The sequence below is a fragment of the Pteropus medius genome, unplaced genomic scaffold (genome assembly GCF_902729225.1).
Source record: "Pteropus medius unplaced genomic scaffold, Ma_sr-lr_union100, whole genome shotgun sequence".
Classification (NCBI taxonomy): Eukaryota; Metazoa; Chordata; class Mammalia; order Chiroptera; family Pteropodidae; genus Pteropus; species Pteropus medius.
Window position 1 is genome coordinate 3,310,821 of NW_024349224.1, and position 14,088 is coordinate 3,324,908.

General features: G+C 38.9%; 1 protein-coding gene across 1 annotated transcript; it reads left to right on the forward strand.

Moving 5' to 3' along the window:
* CNEP1R1 (CTD nuclear envelope phosphatase 1 regulatory subunit 1) lies at window positions 1-11,860 on the forward strand. The gene is made up of 6 exons (XM_039880821.1): window positions 1-158; window positions 1,321-1,392; window positions 3,465-3,538; window positions 6,669-6,778; window positions 6,903-6,957; window positions 10,512-11,860. The coding sequence occupies exons 1-6, from the start codon at window positions 134-136 to the stop codon at window positions 10,551-10,553; spliced, it is 378 nt and encodes a 125-aa protein (XP_039736755.1). The 5' UTR covers window positions 1-133; the 3' UTR covers window positions 10,554-11,860.
* Window positions 11,861-14,088: the final 2,228 nt, after the last annotated feature.

The window sequence follows — 14,088 nt, forward strand, 5'->3', positions numbered from 1 at the left end:
AGGCAAGGGGCGGTGCGACGAGGAGGGGCCGAGAGGAGCGGTTAGAGGTGGGAGTCGGCGTTGCGGGCCGGGCGGGGGCCGCGGAGCTGCGATGTGGACGGGACCGCGGCCGTGACCGGAGCTGCCGCCCGACATGAACTCGCTGGAGCAGGCAGAAGGTACGGCGGGCTTCCTGGGCCGCCGGGGCGCGCCCTGAGCTCATTCCGGAAGCCGGGGGGACAGGAGTCGCGGAGACCCCGCCCCGGGGAGAGAGGACCGCGAAGGATGGACTGACGCGGTCAGGAGCTCGGGAGCGCGGGGGCCCAGCGGCCCAGCCGCCCGGCCCAGCGGCCGAGGGGCGACCGGACCCGGCCGGACGCTGGTTCTGGCGCGCGTGGCCTCTGCGGACGCTGGGGGGCGTTGCATCAGCTCCCTTTAGTCTTCCCAGCTTAAACCATAGGTCTCGCCTTCCGGGCCATTTTTTATTCATCAGTAAACATTTGCACTTCTTGCATTGTAGCATGCTAATTCACTTTATCTTCGTTTTATTGTGATAGCCCCGTGAGTTGTATCCCTAATTCCTTTATTCCGATAATCCTGCGAGTTGTTTTCCTAATCCCTGCGCTGGTTTCTGGCAACTGCCGGGGTAAGAGTGCCTCTGGATCTCCCTTTTAACGTTTAAAAAACGCGTCTAGGGGAATACTAGCCCACCTTGCTCGTTCAGAGGGAACACCTCGGACGCCCCTGTCTGTTACAAGGTGTCGGGCTTTGATAGCGTCAAGATCACCCGTAACCCATCGGGAGGGTGGAAAGGGGACTGTGTCTTTTCGCACCCACGCATTAGCGGGTCTGAAGTCCAGTAAGACCAGACAGAAAGCATAACCGTTAATTAAATAGAAGGGCTAGAAATCGGAATCGAGTAATTGCATTCAAGTAGACCTCGAAAACTTCGTGGGGTGAGGGAGGTAATACGTTCTGTTTAGTAGGAAGTTCTTGGTTCCAACAGAATTAAACCTCGACCTGATTTTGATCCTTCTATTTGCAACTCCCAAATTTCTAGCTTTTGGCTCCGGCTTGAGGCTGCTGCTGATTTTCCTCATACCATTTTACGAAGCTTCTAAAAGTGAACCAGCCAGTTTCCTTATATGTGAAATTGGAATTAAAGAAACCTAATGTTTTTGTCAAGTGCTTAAAGCTGTCATAGTAAACGAAGTAACAGTGCAGTGATACATGTAAGTTGGTGTGTTAAGACCTGAAGCAGTTAGAGTATCTAAAATTTCATCTTAATAGACTCAAACTAGTGAGAGTAGCTAATTAGAGGATTGAAATCTTTTTGCCTAGATCTCAAGGCTTTCGAGAGGAGACTTACTGAATATATTCATTGTTTGCAACCTGCCACTGGACGTTGGAGAAGTAAGTGCCTGAATGTTTTTTTAAGGGAAAATAAACTGACAGTTGAGACTTTTTTTTAAATTCCCGCCTAGCAATGATTTGCTTTTATGTAAAACTTGATTTAACAAATGCTTGCTTTACTAAACCATAGGATTTCCTTTTGTTTTGACAGTTTTTAAGTTTATTTAACATTGTAAACAATGCATTATAAAGAAATTTTTAAGAAAAGTGGCCATCCTAAAAGTACAGTGTTTGTGGTTGAATTTTTATTTTTCTATTAAAATATGCTTCATAAAACAAATACTACAAATTCAATAAGCAGCACCATACTAAAAATTTCAATAACCTGTATAGCGGTTTTACAATTTACATACAAGCTGTTGAAATAGAGTTTTGTTAGGGACAATCATATTTAACGTACACTTGCAAAGTTTATAAAATTACCCTTAATTGATTTTAACAGCAAAATTGTGCTGCTTTGGAGCCTAACCTGGAAAAAATTCACTTTATTATTGTCTATTCATAAATATCATGAATACTGCAAAATATGATTTGAAAGAATCGTGATAGTGCCCAGTGGAAATACATAGGAAATGCAGACAAATACACAAGTGATGACATCAGCAAAAAAAAAAAAAAGCTAACTTATTTTGGGACCAGTCTTAATTTCTTGGATGTTCGATGTTGAAGCTTAATTCCTACCAAGAAAGAAATACAACAGCACACGTCAAGGACTTTATTTCAGAGTGTAACTCGGTTTGTGGGACCCAAAGAGAAGTTGTGAAGTTGGGGGGACCTTTTCTATGTTACAGTTTCTCATGTAATTTTGCTATTCGATCTATTTACAAAGTGTTAATTCATATGCTGTGAGAATTCTGATTGGTCAGAATTCACAAGTAATGAATTTTCTCGTGTTCTCTGGTTTACATAGGAATTACTTGTTTCACTGCTGCTTGAGAATCTTTTCAAATGTATGTGTTGCTGTTTTATCTCATAAAACGTAACATACTGAACATACATTTTCTGGCTCACGGTCTCAGTCTTGCATATTAATAACATGGTTAATGTACATGTAAAAGTAGGTGTGTGAAGTCCCTTTCATTGGGTTGAATTTGCTTCATTAAAAAACAAACAAACTACTATATTTCTTATTGGAAATATAGAATGATAGGAAATTGAGTTTAATCTGTTCTGAGCAGAGAACATAATTTTGAAATTTTGATTCTGTTATTAAATACCTAAAATGAGATTTTTCCCTGTCATTTGCCTCTTCTAACAGTGCATCGCCGGGAATTCTAGATAATTAAGGTTTTGCTATATCCGTATTGCTATTTGAAGCTTGATCTCTGCACTGAAAAAACGTATGTGCCCAGCGAAAGGCAATGACTGTCTCGATCAGAATATTAACTGAGTCTTGATCCCTTTTTACTATTTTTTTTAATGCCACTTATTATTAAATGTTACTTACCTGTTTAGGATCTTAAAAATAATTTTATATTAATGAGAAGAAAAAAACGTTTTATAAGATCTAACTATAAGTGATTTCTACCCTGGCCTTCCTTCAAGTCCCTTAAAATCTGATACTGATTGGTGCCTCCATCCACACTTCGGCCTAACACTGGCCTTTATTTAATTGAACAGCAGGCAGTTATCTGCAAGGCAAAATCCTTTAGTCAGAATTCTTAGTGCATTTATAAAGGAGTCTTTGTTTGGTTTGTTTACATTAGAAAATGAGACTTTTTTTTTTTAATTTACAGCATCTGCAATATTAGCACAAAACACATTAAAAGTTAAATAACGTAGAATTTTACGTTATAGTTTTACCATCTTGGTTCTTGTCGTTTTTAATTTCATTAATCTTCTTAAGTTCTGACAAGAAATTGGGAGACAGTATCATCCTCAATTACTAAGGTTCACAGTGTTTTAGAGAATCCCTCAAGGTTACATGGCAGGTCTCCCAATTCCTGGGTCAAGTGCATTTTCCGTTTAATCAAGCGCTGTGTCTTTTGGCCATCATTTATTAGGAACTGATGATGTAGTATCAAACATTAAGAGCTTATTTCCTTACTAATTTCGTGTTTATCTCTCATCAGTGCTGCTTATAGTGGTATCTGTCTGTACAGCTACGGGTGCCTGGAACTGGTTGATAGATCCTGAGACACAAAAGGTAGAACTTTTCATTTAAAACCTTAGTAGATTAAATGACATGCTGGCTATAGCAGTGTCTTGTTAAGTGTAAAGTGTTATCCACATGCTACCTATTTCTACTAACACTGATATTAATCATCATATTAAAAATATGCTTAACATTAATTTGCTTAAGAAGACCTTTGGCTGGCCATTTTGGATGATGTCTCTTGACAGGAAAAAAAAAGCCCCAGAAATATTACTTCACTTACATTCTCATTTCTTTCTGAACTTGTGTCCAGCTTACGTATCTCATTTGAACATATTTTTACATATTTCAGTGTAAACGTTGTCTTTGTTCTGCTTTGTTCATTTCGTGTCCTCGGTGCCAGCTTTTAAAAATTGTGAAACAACATTTTCTCCTGTGAATTATCTTTGTTGATATCCTCCCTCATCCCATAAAACATTTGAGACCACTTCGTAGGAAGCATATAATAAAGTAGCAAAATATAAATGTAATTAAAAGTCAAGACTGGCAAAATCTGATGAGACTAGGAGGTCAAAACCAGGAAGGAGATCAGGTCACTGACACTCTAGGCCGTGTGGGCCAGCACATGCGCCAAAGTTGAATTCTAGGTTGGTCTCTGAGTTCCCTAACCGATAAAGTCACAGCCGGCTCCGTGGTTTTCATTGTTTAAGTAGAACACGTGTGTAAGTTCTTTGAGCTAGCAGAACTTTTTTTTCCCTCAGCATTTCTCTCTCAAAAAAATACCCAGCCTGAAGTTTAATATAGGAAACACTGAGAGAGCTCCCATCGGGCACTGGCCAAGGGTACCCCTACGGCAAGTGCAATAACAGGTTTCATAATCTTGGTTCTCGAAGCATCCTTTGACGAAAGCCGATAGCATGTTCCTCAAATTTCTCCCTCTTTCTACTAACTTGTGTCTTAATTTCAAACTCTGGCTTTTTTATTAGAGAAGCAGTAGTCTCCAATTTATCAGTGACGTCCTGCCCCCTCCCCGCCCCCAAGGCCCCTTTATTTAGGTAACGGTGATGTAGTTTTTACAGATCTTAACCTCACTTCTCCGTTTTGAACTGTAACTAGGTAGACTACTTCCATTAGCTCTATTTATAACTTTTTAGGTTATACAGGAGAAAAACCTAATAGTAAGGCTTTTGTCAGCAGACCGCACGGCAAGTCAGCCAAGGGTTTATTTAGCATGTAGCCTCCCTGACTTTATCCACTGGCAGGGAGGTGTACAAGGGTAGAAGGCAGAGGAGGGTGGTGATGGGATTTTATGTTAATAGAGGGGTTTTGTGGCAGGTAGGAAACTCTCTTGTGTGTTCATTTATAAAATCTGATCTTAAGGCTGCGCTTGGCATTCATCTTCAGGGGCAGAGTGAAGGTAGCTGGCGAGAAGATTGAAAAAGGTCTGTCTTGGGAAATGAATCTGACTTCTAATTGGGAAAAATATAAGCTGATTTCAGCTAGTTGAGATCTTAATAAATCACAGAATTAAATGTAATTCGAAGTAGGCCCAAAAGTCTGTAGTTAATATGATTTTCTAAATTAGGTGAGAATATAACGATTAGCCTAAGGGTTGGCTCTTTATATTTTAGTATTTAATAACCTCAAACCTGACAGGAGTTTTAAATAGCAATTGTGTCTGTAGCAGGAGTTGCAAACTCAGAAGCCAGTGGCTAGCTGGAAGAACCCCGGGAGAGCGGGAATATGGCATCCTGGAAAGTACGTGAACGCCTGAGCCAAGGGGATGCAGTTGATTGTTGGATGCAGTTGATTGTTGCCACAGAAGAAAGAAGACTGGTACTGGCTGATGAATTAAAGTTAAAGCGTAGAACCCTGAATGTGATAACACTGCAGGGCGCATGGAACTTAGCTGGCCCCTGGGAGTTCAGCTGCCCTCACAGGTTGTAAGAAGACATTCCTCTGGAATATTAATCTGTCTTCAGGATCTCATCCTTCTGGGAGCTGCTTCCCTCCTGATGTTTTTAGCCTCTCATTTCTGCATTTGACAGATTATTTAACCGATACCAGGCTAGGCCGTCTGCCAGGTCCTTTCCTACGTTTAGTTCTCTGTCTTGAAACCTGGGGGCATCTCTTGGTACCGACAGTAGAGCACAGAAGCCCTCAGCCTGATTCCGCTGCTCCCACTTACTTGCTAGTTCATTCAGTTTCTTTTTTCAGATTCTCTGAATACTTGTTTTCTCTTTTTCTTCAGTCTACTTTACTGTTTCCCAGTAGTCTGACTCCTCTTGTTCCAATCCTGGATCTTGGACCCTCCTCCATCTAAATTAAATAGTCTTAGTATTGTGTATTGTCATGTTTTCTGCTGTCACCTGATTGTGCCCACATCTGAAATTAGCCTTTTTTTCCTCTTGAGCTCTAGTTCTCTATGGATAGCTACTAATTGTTTTTCCCCGCTCGAATGTCATGTGGCCATCTGAATCTCAGCTTCAAAACCAAACTCATGTTTGTTTCTGCAGAGAGAAATCTCGATGCTGGAGTTGAGTCTTACAAGGATGTGTAGGAGTTAGCCAGGTGGAGAGGAGAGAAGGAGTATGGTAGCACATGTGCAAGTGTGGCATGAAATGGTTCGACCGGGGTTGGGTTGTGCATGGCAGAGCTCGCCCAGCTCTCTTAAGGAAGCTTTTTAACAGGGAAGGTAACTAGGTAACATTTGACTTGCGTTTTCGTTGAGCTCAGCGGCCTCACCTGCACTCAGCAATGTTTATTGAGCACCTGCATTTGCCAAGGGCTGTTTCAGATGTTGGGAGTGAGCAGCAGGGCGCGAGCCGGCGGCCCTGCTCTGGCGGAACATCTTGTCTTGTGCTTTTAAAATTGCTTCTCACTAGGAAGGTTCAGTAAATATTTTTGGTAGGGTGGTTTTCGATTATAGGAATGAATTTGTAATGGTTCAAGTATTTGGAACGAAAGGAGGGAGTATCGCAATATTGTGTTACTGCATTTGAAGATATAAAACCCGTATTACATGTATTTATCATGATAGCATAGCAATGTGGAGAACTAGGGTTTCTGGAAATCTTCACATGCTCATACATTAGGGGATTAAAATGTTCTATATCTTATATATGATTGGGGCGGTAGGAATCAGGATTCTAACACTTTTATCCTTCAAACTCTCTTCCAGGTGTCCTTCTTCACATCATTATGGAATCATCCGTTTTTCACCATTAGCTGTATCACTCTGATAGGCTTGTTCTTCGCTGGAATACACAAGAGAGTAGTGGCACCGTCAATGTATCCTTTACCGTGAATGGACTTTTAGTCTCTGATCTGAGTTAAAGCACCTTCTCGATGATCTAGGTGCTGTTAAAAGCTGACTCTTGAAATGAGAAGTTTTCCTTTGACCTCATTGATTCAGAATAGCCGCTCGATGTCGAACTGTATTAGCAGAGTACAATATGTCTTGTGATGACGTAAGTATTTTTTTCATTAGAAAATTATAACTCTGTGAAAGGACTGAAATGTTTTGGCTTAAGTAGAACAGGCATTTTATTAACGATAAATACTCACTATGTAATTAATAGTGGGAATTTTCCTTATAGCATTGATTCTAAGACTATTTTTTTTTACATTTTAACATCTCCAAAATCGAGACGCATCTAAATCGATGGTGTCTTATAAGTAAATTGGTAAGAGTTGACAGTTTAACTTTTTTAAATGACAAAATCATGACATATCTTATAATTGAAGCCATCTTAGAATCAATGAAATACAGTGTTAATTATTGGCCAAAAATGACTCATTAATGTTGGTTTTGTCAGCTGTTATTTTTCTAATGGTATACTGTGTGTAGGATCTTAAATAGAGTCATAGATTCATTGACAGACTATGGACATAGGAGCCTATTGTGTTTTTAAAAGTTGATCTTGTATTGATGTATTATAAGAGTCTGACAGTTTTGAGTTGCTTATTTATAAAAGTGTTTTTACCTTCAATTAAAAAGCCTTGAAACAACTGATACCTACCAAGTATAGAAAATTAGAATAGAGAGCAAAAAAAGCATTAAGGCAGGAAGATAATTGGATCAGTGGAAGAAAGTAAAGACTAGACATTTTGATTTTTTAAAAATTAGTAGAGGATAAGGATTGTATTTCAAGTCAAAAGGGAAGAAACAGGCTATTTACTAATGTTAAGACGCTTGGTTCTTCATTTAGGAAAAATGAATTTAGATCTCTGCCTCACATCAATTAAAACTAATTCCAAGTAAAGTCTTAAATACATTTAAAACGACATACACATCCCACCATAAAAGCTTTAGGAGAAAATACAAAAGAATATATTTATACAAAAATACCTTCTTTGGACACAACAGAAATGCCATAATGGAAGAGGTTGGATACATTTAAATGCACTAGCCTTTGAAAATTTTGTATAGCAGAAGGCAAGATATTAAGCAGTGATTAAAAGAAAGTATGTGATAGGTATCTGTAAAGAATAGTATCCAGAATATTTAAAGACCTATTAAAAATTAATAAGAAAAAGACAAATAATACACTTTAAAAACAGAACAAGGTAAGTCATTATCACAGAAGTGGAAATACAAATGGCCAATAAACATGTAAGGACTGGACAGCCTCATTTATAATCAGGGAAATGCAAAGTAAAACTTGAGTTTCCATTTGTGTTACCTGTCAGATTGGAAACAGTGAACCGTTTTGATAATTCCAACACCTGGTGAAATGGGTGCGCCCACCCCCTGCTTGTTGAGAACATACTTTGGTACAGCCATTTCGGAGGGTGCTTTTTATCATTCTTCTAAAACGTAAAACATGTATGCCTTTTAGAGTTAACCATTCTGGTTTTCTCCCCATCTACCCTGGGGGGCCCATCACACATGCACATAGAAGGCAAGCGCGAAGTTGCTGTAACATCCTTTGCAGTAGTGAACAATGGAAACGATTTTTGTATTTCCCAGCAGGGGAGTGGTAAAATAGGCCGTGCTGTAGCCATGTCATAGGAAACCGGAAGCGAATCCATAAATAGGGGCATGACGGAAGGTTGGGTGCAAAAAGTTGCCAAACAATATGTTCAGTTTGGTACCATTAAATTTTTTTTTTTTTAATTATGAAAATGTCCAGACACAAAGAGAAGACTTGTGAACTCCCATGTACCCATTGACCAGTGTTGTTAATAATAAAGCCATGGCTGTTATTTCCTCTGTACCCCTGGCCACCTGCCTCATCAGACAATTTTGGAACACACCCTAAGTGATACATTTTACTCTCAAATATTTCAGCATGTTAGAAACACCAAATTTTTATTGATATATGTGAATATAATCCATAGAAAACAATCTGGGAGAATTCATGCTAAAACTTTTTTTTTTCTAAGAGGGCTAGAATTTCAGGAAGATGGAAAGGATGACTTTAGCTTACCTATGTTTGAATTTTTTATAGCGAAATTGCATTAATATCTGATTCATGTAATTTAAAATAGAGGTAAAATAGACTCAAACCATGGATAAAGAAATAGTGGTATATTCATACAGTGGAATATTGAATATTTTACACAAGAAGGTACAAACTACTAAAACGTAGTAACATGAATCTCAAACTCATTGAGTGAAATAAGTAGATGTGAAAGAACACACACTGTATTATTCCATTTATTTAAAGATCAGAGACAGGCAAAATTAATCTGTGGTGAGGGGTTACGTTCCAGTAGGGAGTGGGGATACTGCTGATCGGAAAGGGGCGTGGAGGAGCTTTCTAGGGCATGGTGATGGTCTCTAGCTTGTCTGGGCAGTGGCTACGTGGGTATATACATTTGTCAGAACACATGAATCTACACAAAGATTGAGCATTTTACTGTATATAAATTATACCTCAAACAGTGGGAAATGAGTATCAAAGTTCCACCAAGATATTGAGGAATTACCAAAACTCAAATTACCAAAAAGTTAAGTGAAAGCGAGAATCGAGAGGTAACTAGAATCCTGACAACACTTTTGACCTGAGGATAATAATAAAATGTGTTAATTAAAACCACCCAGAATCTTAACCAACCAAAGATAATCACCATGTTTTATATTTTGTTATATATCCTCATTTACTTTTTATAAAAAATGTGTTACAGGTTTTTCAAACCTTTGACACGTTAGGATTTAAGAGCCACTATATGTTAGATATTAAGCATGTGTGAGATCCTGGACTCACCTTTTTACCTGTATTATCTCAATTAAGGTTTTCCATTTTTTTTTGCACCTTGTCCCCTTTTAATGGCTGTATCAGTTTGATCCCCGTTTCGTTTCCACACTTTGCATGTCATGTAAGTTGTATGTTACAACTTACATCTTAAGTTGGTGTAGAACTTAACCCCACAAGGACAGGGGCTTCGTTGAGTTCGCTACTGGATCCCTAGCATTTCACACACGGCCTGGCAGACGGGAGGCACTCAGTAAATGCTGAACAGATGCATAACACTTACGTGTACATCTTCACACTGGCCTTTAGTTTTCTTCAGATAAATTCCTAGAAGTGGAATCATTTGGGTTATGTGGCATGTACTTTTTTTGCATAAATAGGACAGTCAGCCCTGTGGCAGCTGTGTATGAGTGTCTGTCATTCCAGCCATTGGCTTATGTTTTAATTTGAAGAGATTAAAATTAATGTTGGAAAAGGGGAAACGTCTTTGCCAGGTACATAGTTTTGTTCATGTTTTATATGCTTCATAAATTAGTGTGTACAGGTTGGGATTTTATTTTATCCAGTGGATGGATTGGCTGATTTTTAGGTAGCCAGTGGACATGGAATTCATCAAATAAAGATTGTATTTGTGTGTTTTAAAGTAATAAAGATTTTGGAGGAAAGCTCCACACAAAGAAAACTTTGAAAACAACCATTAATTCTTAATCACGACTAAAGTAGGTGTTCTCATCCCCTCACGTGCCCTTTAAGGGTTATTGTTGAGCGGTGGTGTTTTTAATAGAACTACGTATTGAAAAACTTTTTTTTTTTTATTTTTACAGACAGGAAAACTAATTTTGAAACCTAGGCCTCATGTTCAGTGACAATCTGCACTCATTGTTACGGGACCTAAAACAGCCTTTTTCAAACAACTGGTACAGCAGAAAGCCATACAGGATCCCGCTTACAGCTGGATACGTGACGGCCTCGCAGCAGCAGCAACTGACGAGAAGTGTGCAATATTTACCCGGAATCTTGAGGGGGACGACTCACGTCATCAGTGCTTTGGTACCTTTGATTATCTGTCTTTCAGTATTATTGTCACTTTAGTACTTCGGCTCCTGCAAAGATTTTTGCAGATGAAGTATGTACATTACTAAGTTAAACTTAGAAACAGAACCTCATCCAGTTTTTATAATGTATTTTTGCAAACTACTGTAAATAGCAAATCAATGCCAGTGTTAAAGAGGAAGCGTCCTGTGGACGGTGATCTCCTGCTCCAGTGCGTCAGGAACCTCTGCTCGTCATCCCCACAGCTCCAGAACCTGCCGTCGCGCGTGGCTGTGCCTTTCGCTCTCACAGTCCTCTCAATCACAATGCAGGAATAACATCAGATCGAGCTTAGACTGAGATAACTCATCTCCATTATGTTGTCAGAAATTATAGCTGTTTTGAGAAACAATTTTTGTTAAACCAGATAGTGAACTTCAGCCACTATCGTGATATTTTCCTGTTCATTGTTTTCATTTCATGCTAAATTTGCTTTATATTTTTTTTAATAATTTTAAGAACACTCCAAAGGCTTCTGAATATACAAGTTTAGTTGTAAATTATGTATTGTCTGGGAATTTGATAGTCGTTTTAGATAATTGGATTTTATGCCGTGGTAGACGTGCTGGTACACCAGTATCGCACAGGCGTGACTGACCATCCACCCATCACCAAGAGAACTCGGGAGCAGTGCCACAAACTAGTCTACAATTCTCACTGTTTAGAGAGTGTTATTGACATACTGTGTATGCATATTAGCCACATGTACTATAATAGCCCTTAAAATTAAACTATTGGGATTATTGTAAATATTTTAAAGAACTGGAGGTGCCTTTTACCTGTTTATTAGAAGATTTTGAAAAGATTTAAATTATTCCATGAGCGATCTTTAAATTTCATTTAATGTAAAGCTGAAGATTCAATGACAGGACAAAAACTTTTTAACAAGGCTACCATTTAACTTAAATGTCTTCATCTTGGCTCTCACGTGTATAAAATTTTATTCTTCGAACTGTAGCAATAAAACCCTCTGCTCCTAAGAAGTCTTAAGGGGACATTCTATATATTCTGCATCATTTTATTTTCTGTAAATTTTGTAGGTAAATATGTGCATAAAAATAAATACTTTATATATAATTAGTGATTGGGCTTTTTCCTTGGTTTAAGTCTCTAACTCTGAAAAAATTTGAACACATTTCATGTGTTTCAGATAATGAGCTAGTTCCGAACGAGATATTTTAACTTCGTGTCCAGTAAAGCACATTTCAAGTAGCTTTAGCCCAGTTTATTGGGCTACGATTACTTTTAATATGTCTTATTCATCATTGTCTAATGACATTTTGCTCTTACTTAAGAAATGCAGGTTTTCTCAAAGCATGCTTTACAAACTTGCATTGCCAGTTTCCTCCGAGAGTATAAAGCTGACAACGAATTTTATAGGTCCTTAGACCTTTTTGGAGTTATCGGCTCCTTTGAGTATTGAATGGAAGCCATACATCATCTCCCCTAGAAAAATAACGCCTGTGTACTTACAGCTACTCTGCTTGCATTTGGAGAGGATTTCACGGGTTTCCCAGTGCCAGCCCACTTGGAGTCCATTGGCTCCAAGAAAGAAACTTCTGTTAAAGATTTTTTCATAACCTCCAGTCCTAGCAGAGCAGTTCATTTTCCAAAACAGTCTTTGCTCTGATGGAAATGGTCGCTCCCTTCACCACCCTCACTCTCTCATACTCGCTTCCACTCTATTAGGAAATTACTGATTTTGAGTCCAGTCTTCTAAATTTACACGTAGGGAGAATGGTCTCAGAGTTTCAAAATGACTTACTCTAGGTCCCCAGGACTTAGGAAAAACAGAAACAGCACCAGAACCTAAGTCTCTGGACTCAGATTGTGTGTTGAACTTAATTCCTGAGGTATTATAATGTTATGGTTAGGGATGTAGGCTCTTAAACCAGACTGGGTTTGATTCTCAAATCTGCTACTTGCTAGTTTTGTAACTTTAGGCAAATTATGCAGCCTTAGTTTCCTGATTTATAAAATGGGCATAGTGCTAATCTAGGTAGATAATATCTCCTAGAATTTAGGTATAAGGTCAATCTTCCAAGTATAGAGCATTAAACATGTTAATTCACGTAAAGCACTCACACTTGGCTAGAGAGGCAACGCTCAGTAATCTAGCTGTTAAACCAGATCTTAAAAGTCAAAAAAAAAAAAAGTGGATCTCACTGTTGCAACCTTGCACAATGTTGGGCCAGTGTTGGGAATACAGTGAATGTGAGAACAGGCAGAGTCTTGTCCTCACAGGGTTTAGTGTCCACTTGAGGTGAGTATGTGTATGAATGTTGTGTATAACTATATACCAATAACTTTACACTGGAACTAATTTTGAGGTGTGCTTTGAAGCTAAAGAATAGGGTATGTGCTGCCTCAAGGCAGACCTGTCTCTGACTTTGAAATCAGAGTAAGCGACTATGAAGAAGTCACATTTCGCATTCACTAGGACAGAGAAGGAGGCTGGGAATTATTTAAAATCCCGAGGGAGAAAACAGTTGGCCCTCTGGAGAGTGGCTAATGAGCAGGAGGTGGGATGAGGTGCAGCTAGAGGGGGCGGGGAGACCCTACAGCCAAGGTTGTGATCTTTATCCTAAGGGGAAGGGAAGCCATTGAAAGGTTTTAAGCAAGGGAGTAAATGAAACGCAAAAATGGGAGGGATAGTCATTTTGAAATAAATCACTCTAGCTCCTCTGTGGATGGACAGGGTGGAAAAAGACCAGAAGGCCATATAGTCAAGACAAAAGACTAACTTGGACGAGGGAGGTGGCAGGCGATCAGTGGCCAGATCTAGGAATTAAAACCTATCAGTATATCTGGGACTCCATCTTTTCCTTGTACCTAAAATTGGTCTTTACTAGGCTTGACCTAGTAAAGTCTGACCTAGTTTAGCCACACCTCTGTGACCTTTTTTCAAAATATGCTATAGTAATTACTGTCATGTCCCTTACTAGACAGCTATTTGATGGCAGGGTTGCCATAGGATGGAACTTTTTTCCATACAGTGTTGAACTGAGAACTATGAATTTATTGGGTGCTCGATAAATACATGTAATTATAAAGTCTACATAAGAGTCTCCTGTACTTTTCCTTTCTTAGTACTTATCACAACTGCAATTAAATAGCTGTTCCCATAATTACGAGATATTTAACACATCACTAAACTTTAAACTCCAGAAGGACAGGGACCAAATCTGTCTCGGTTACTGTTTTATCCTAATACCCCAGCATTACCTGGTGCTCAATAAGTACTTGTGAAAGAACTCTTTTGTTAATTGTTAAATAAAAGTTTCAAGCAAACATTTATATAGTGCTTAT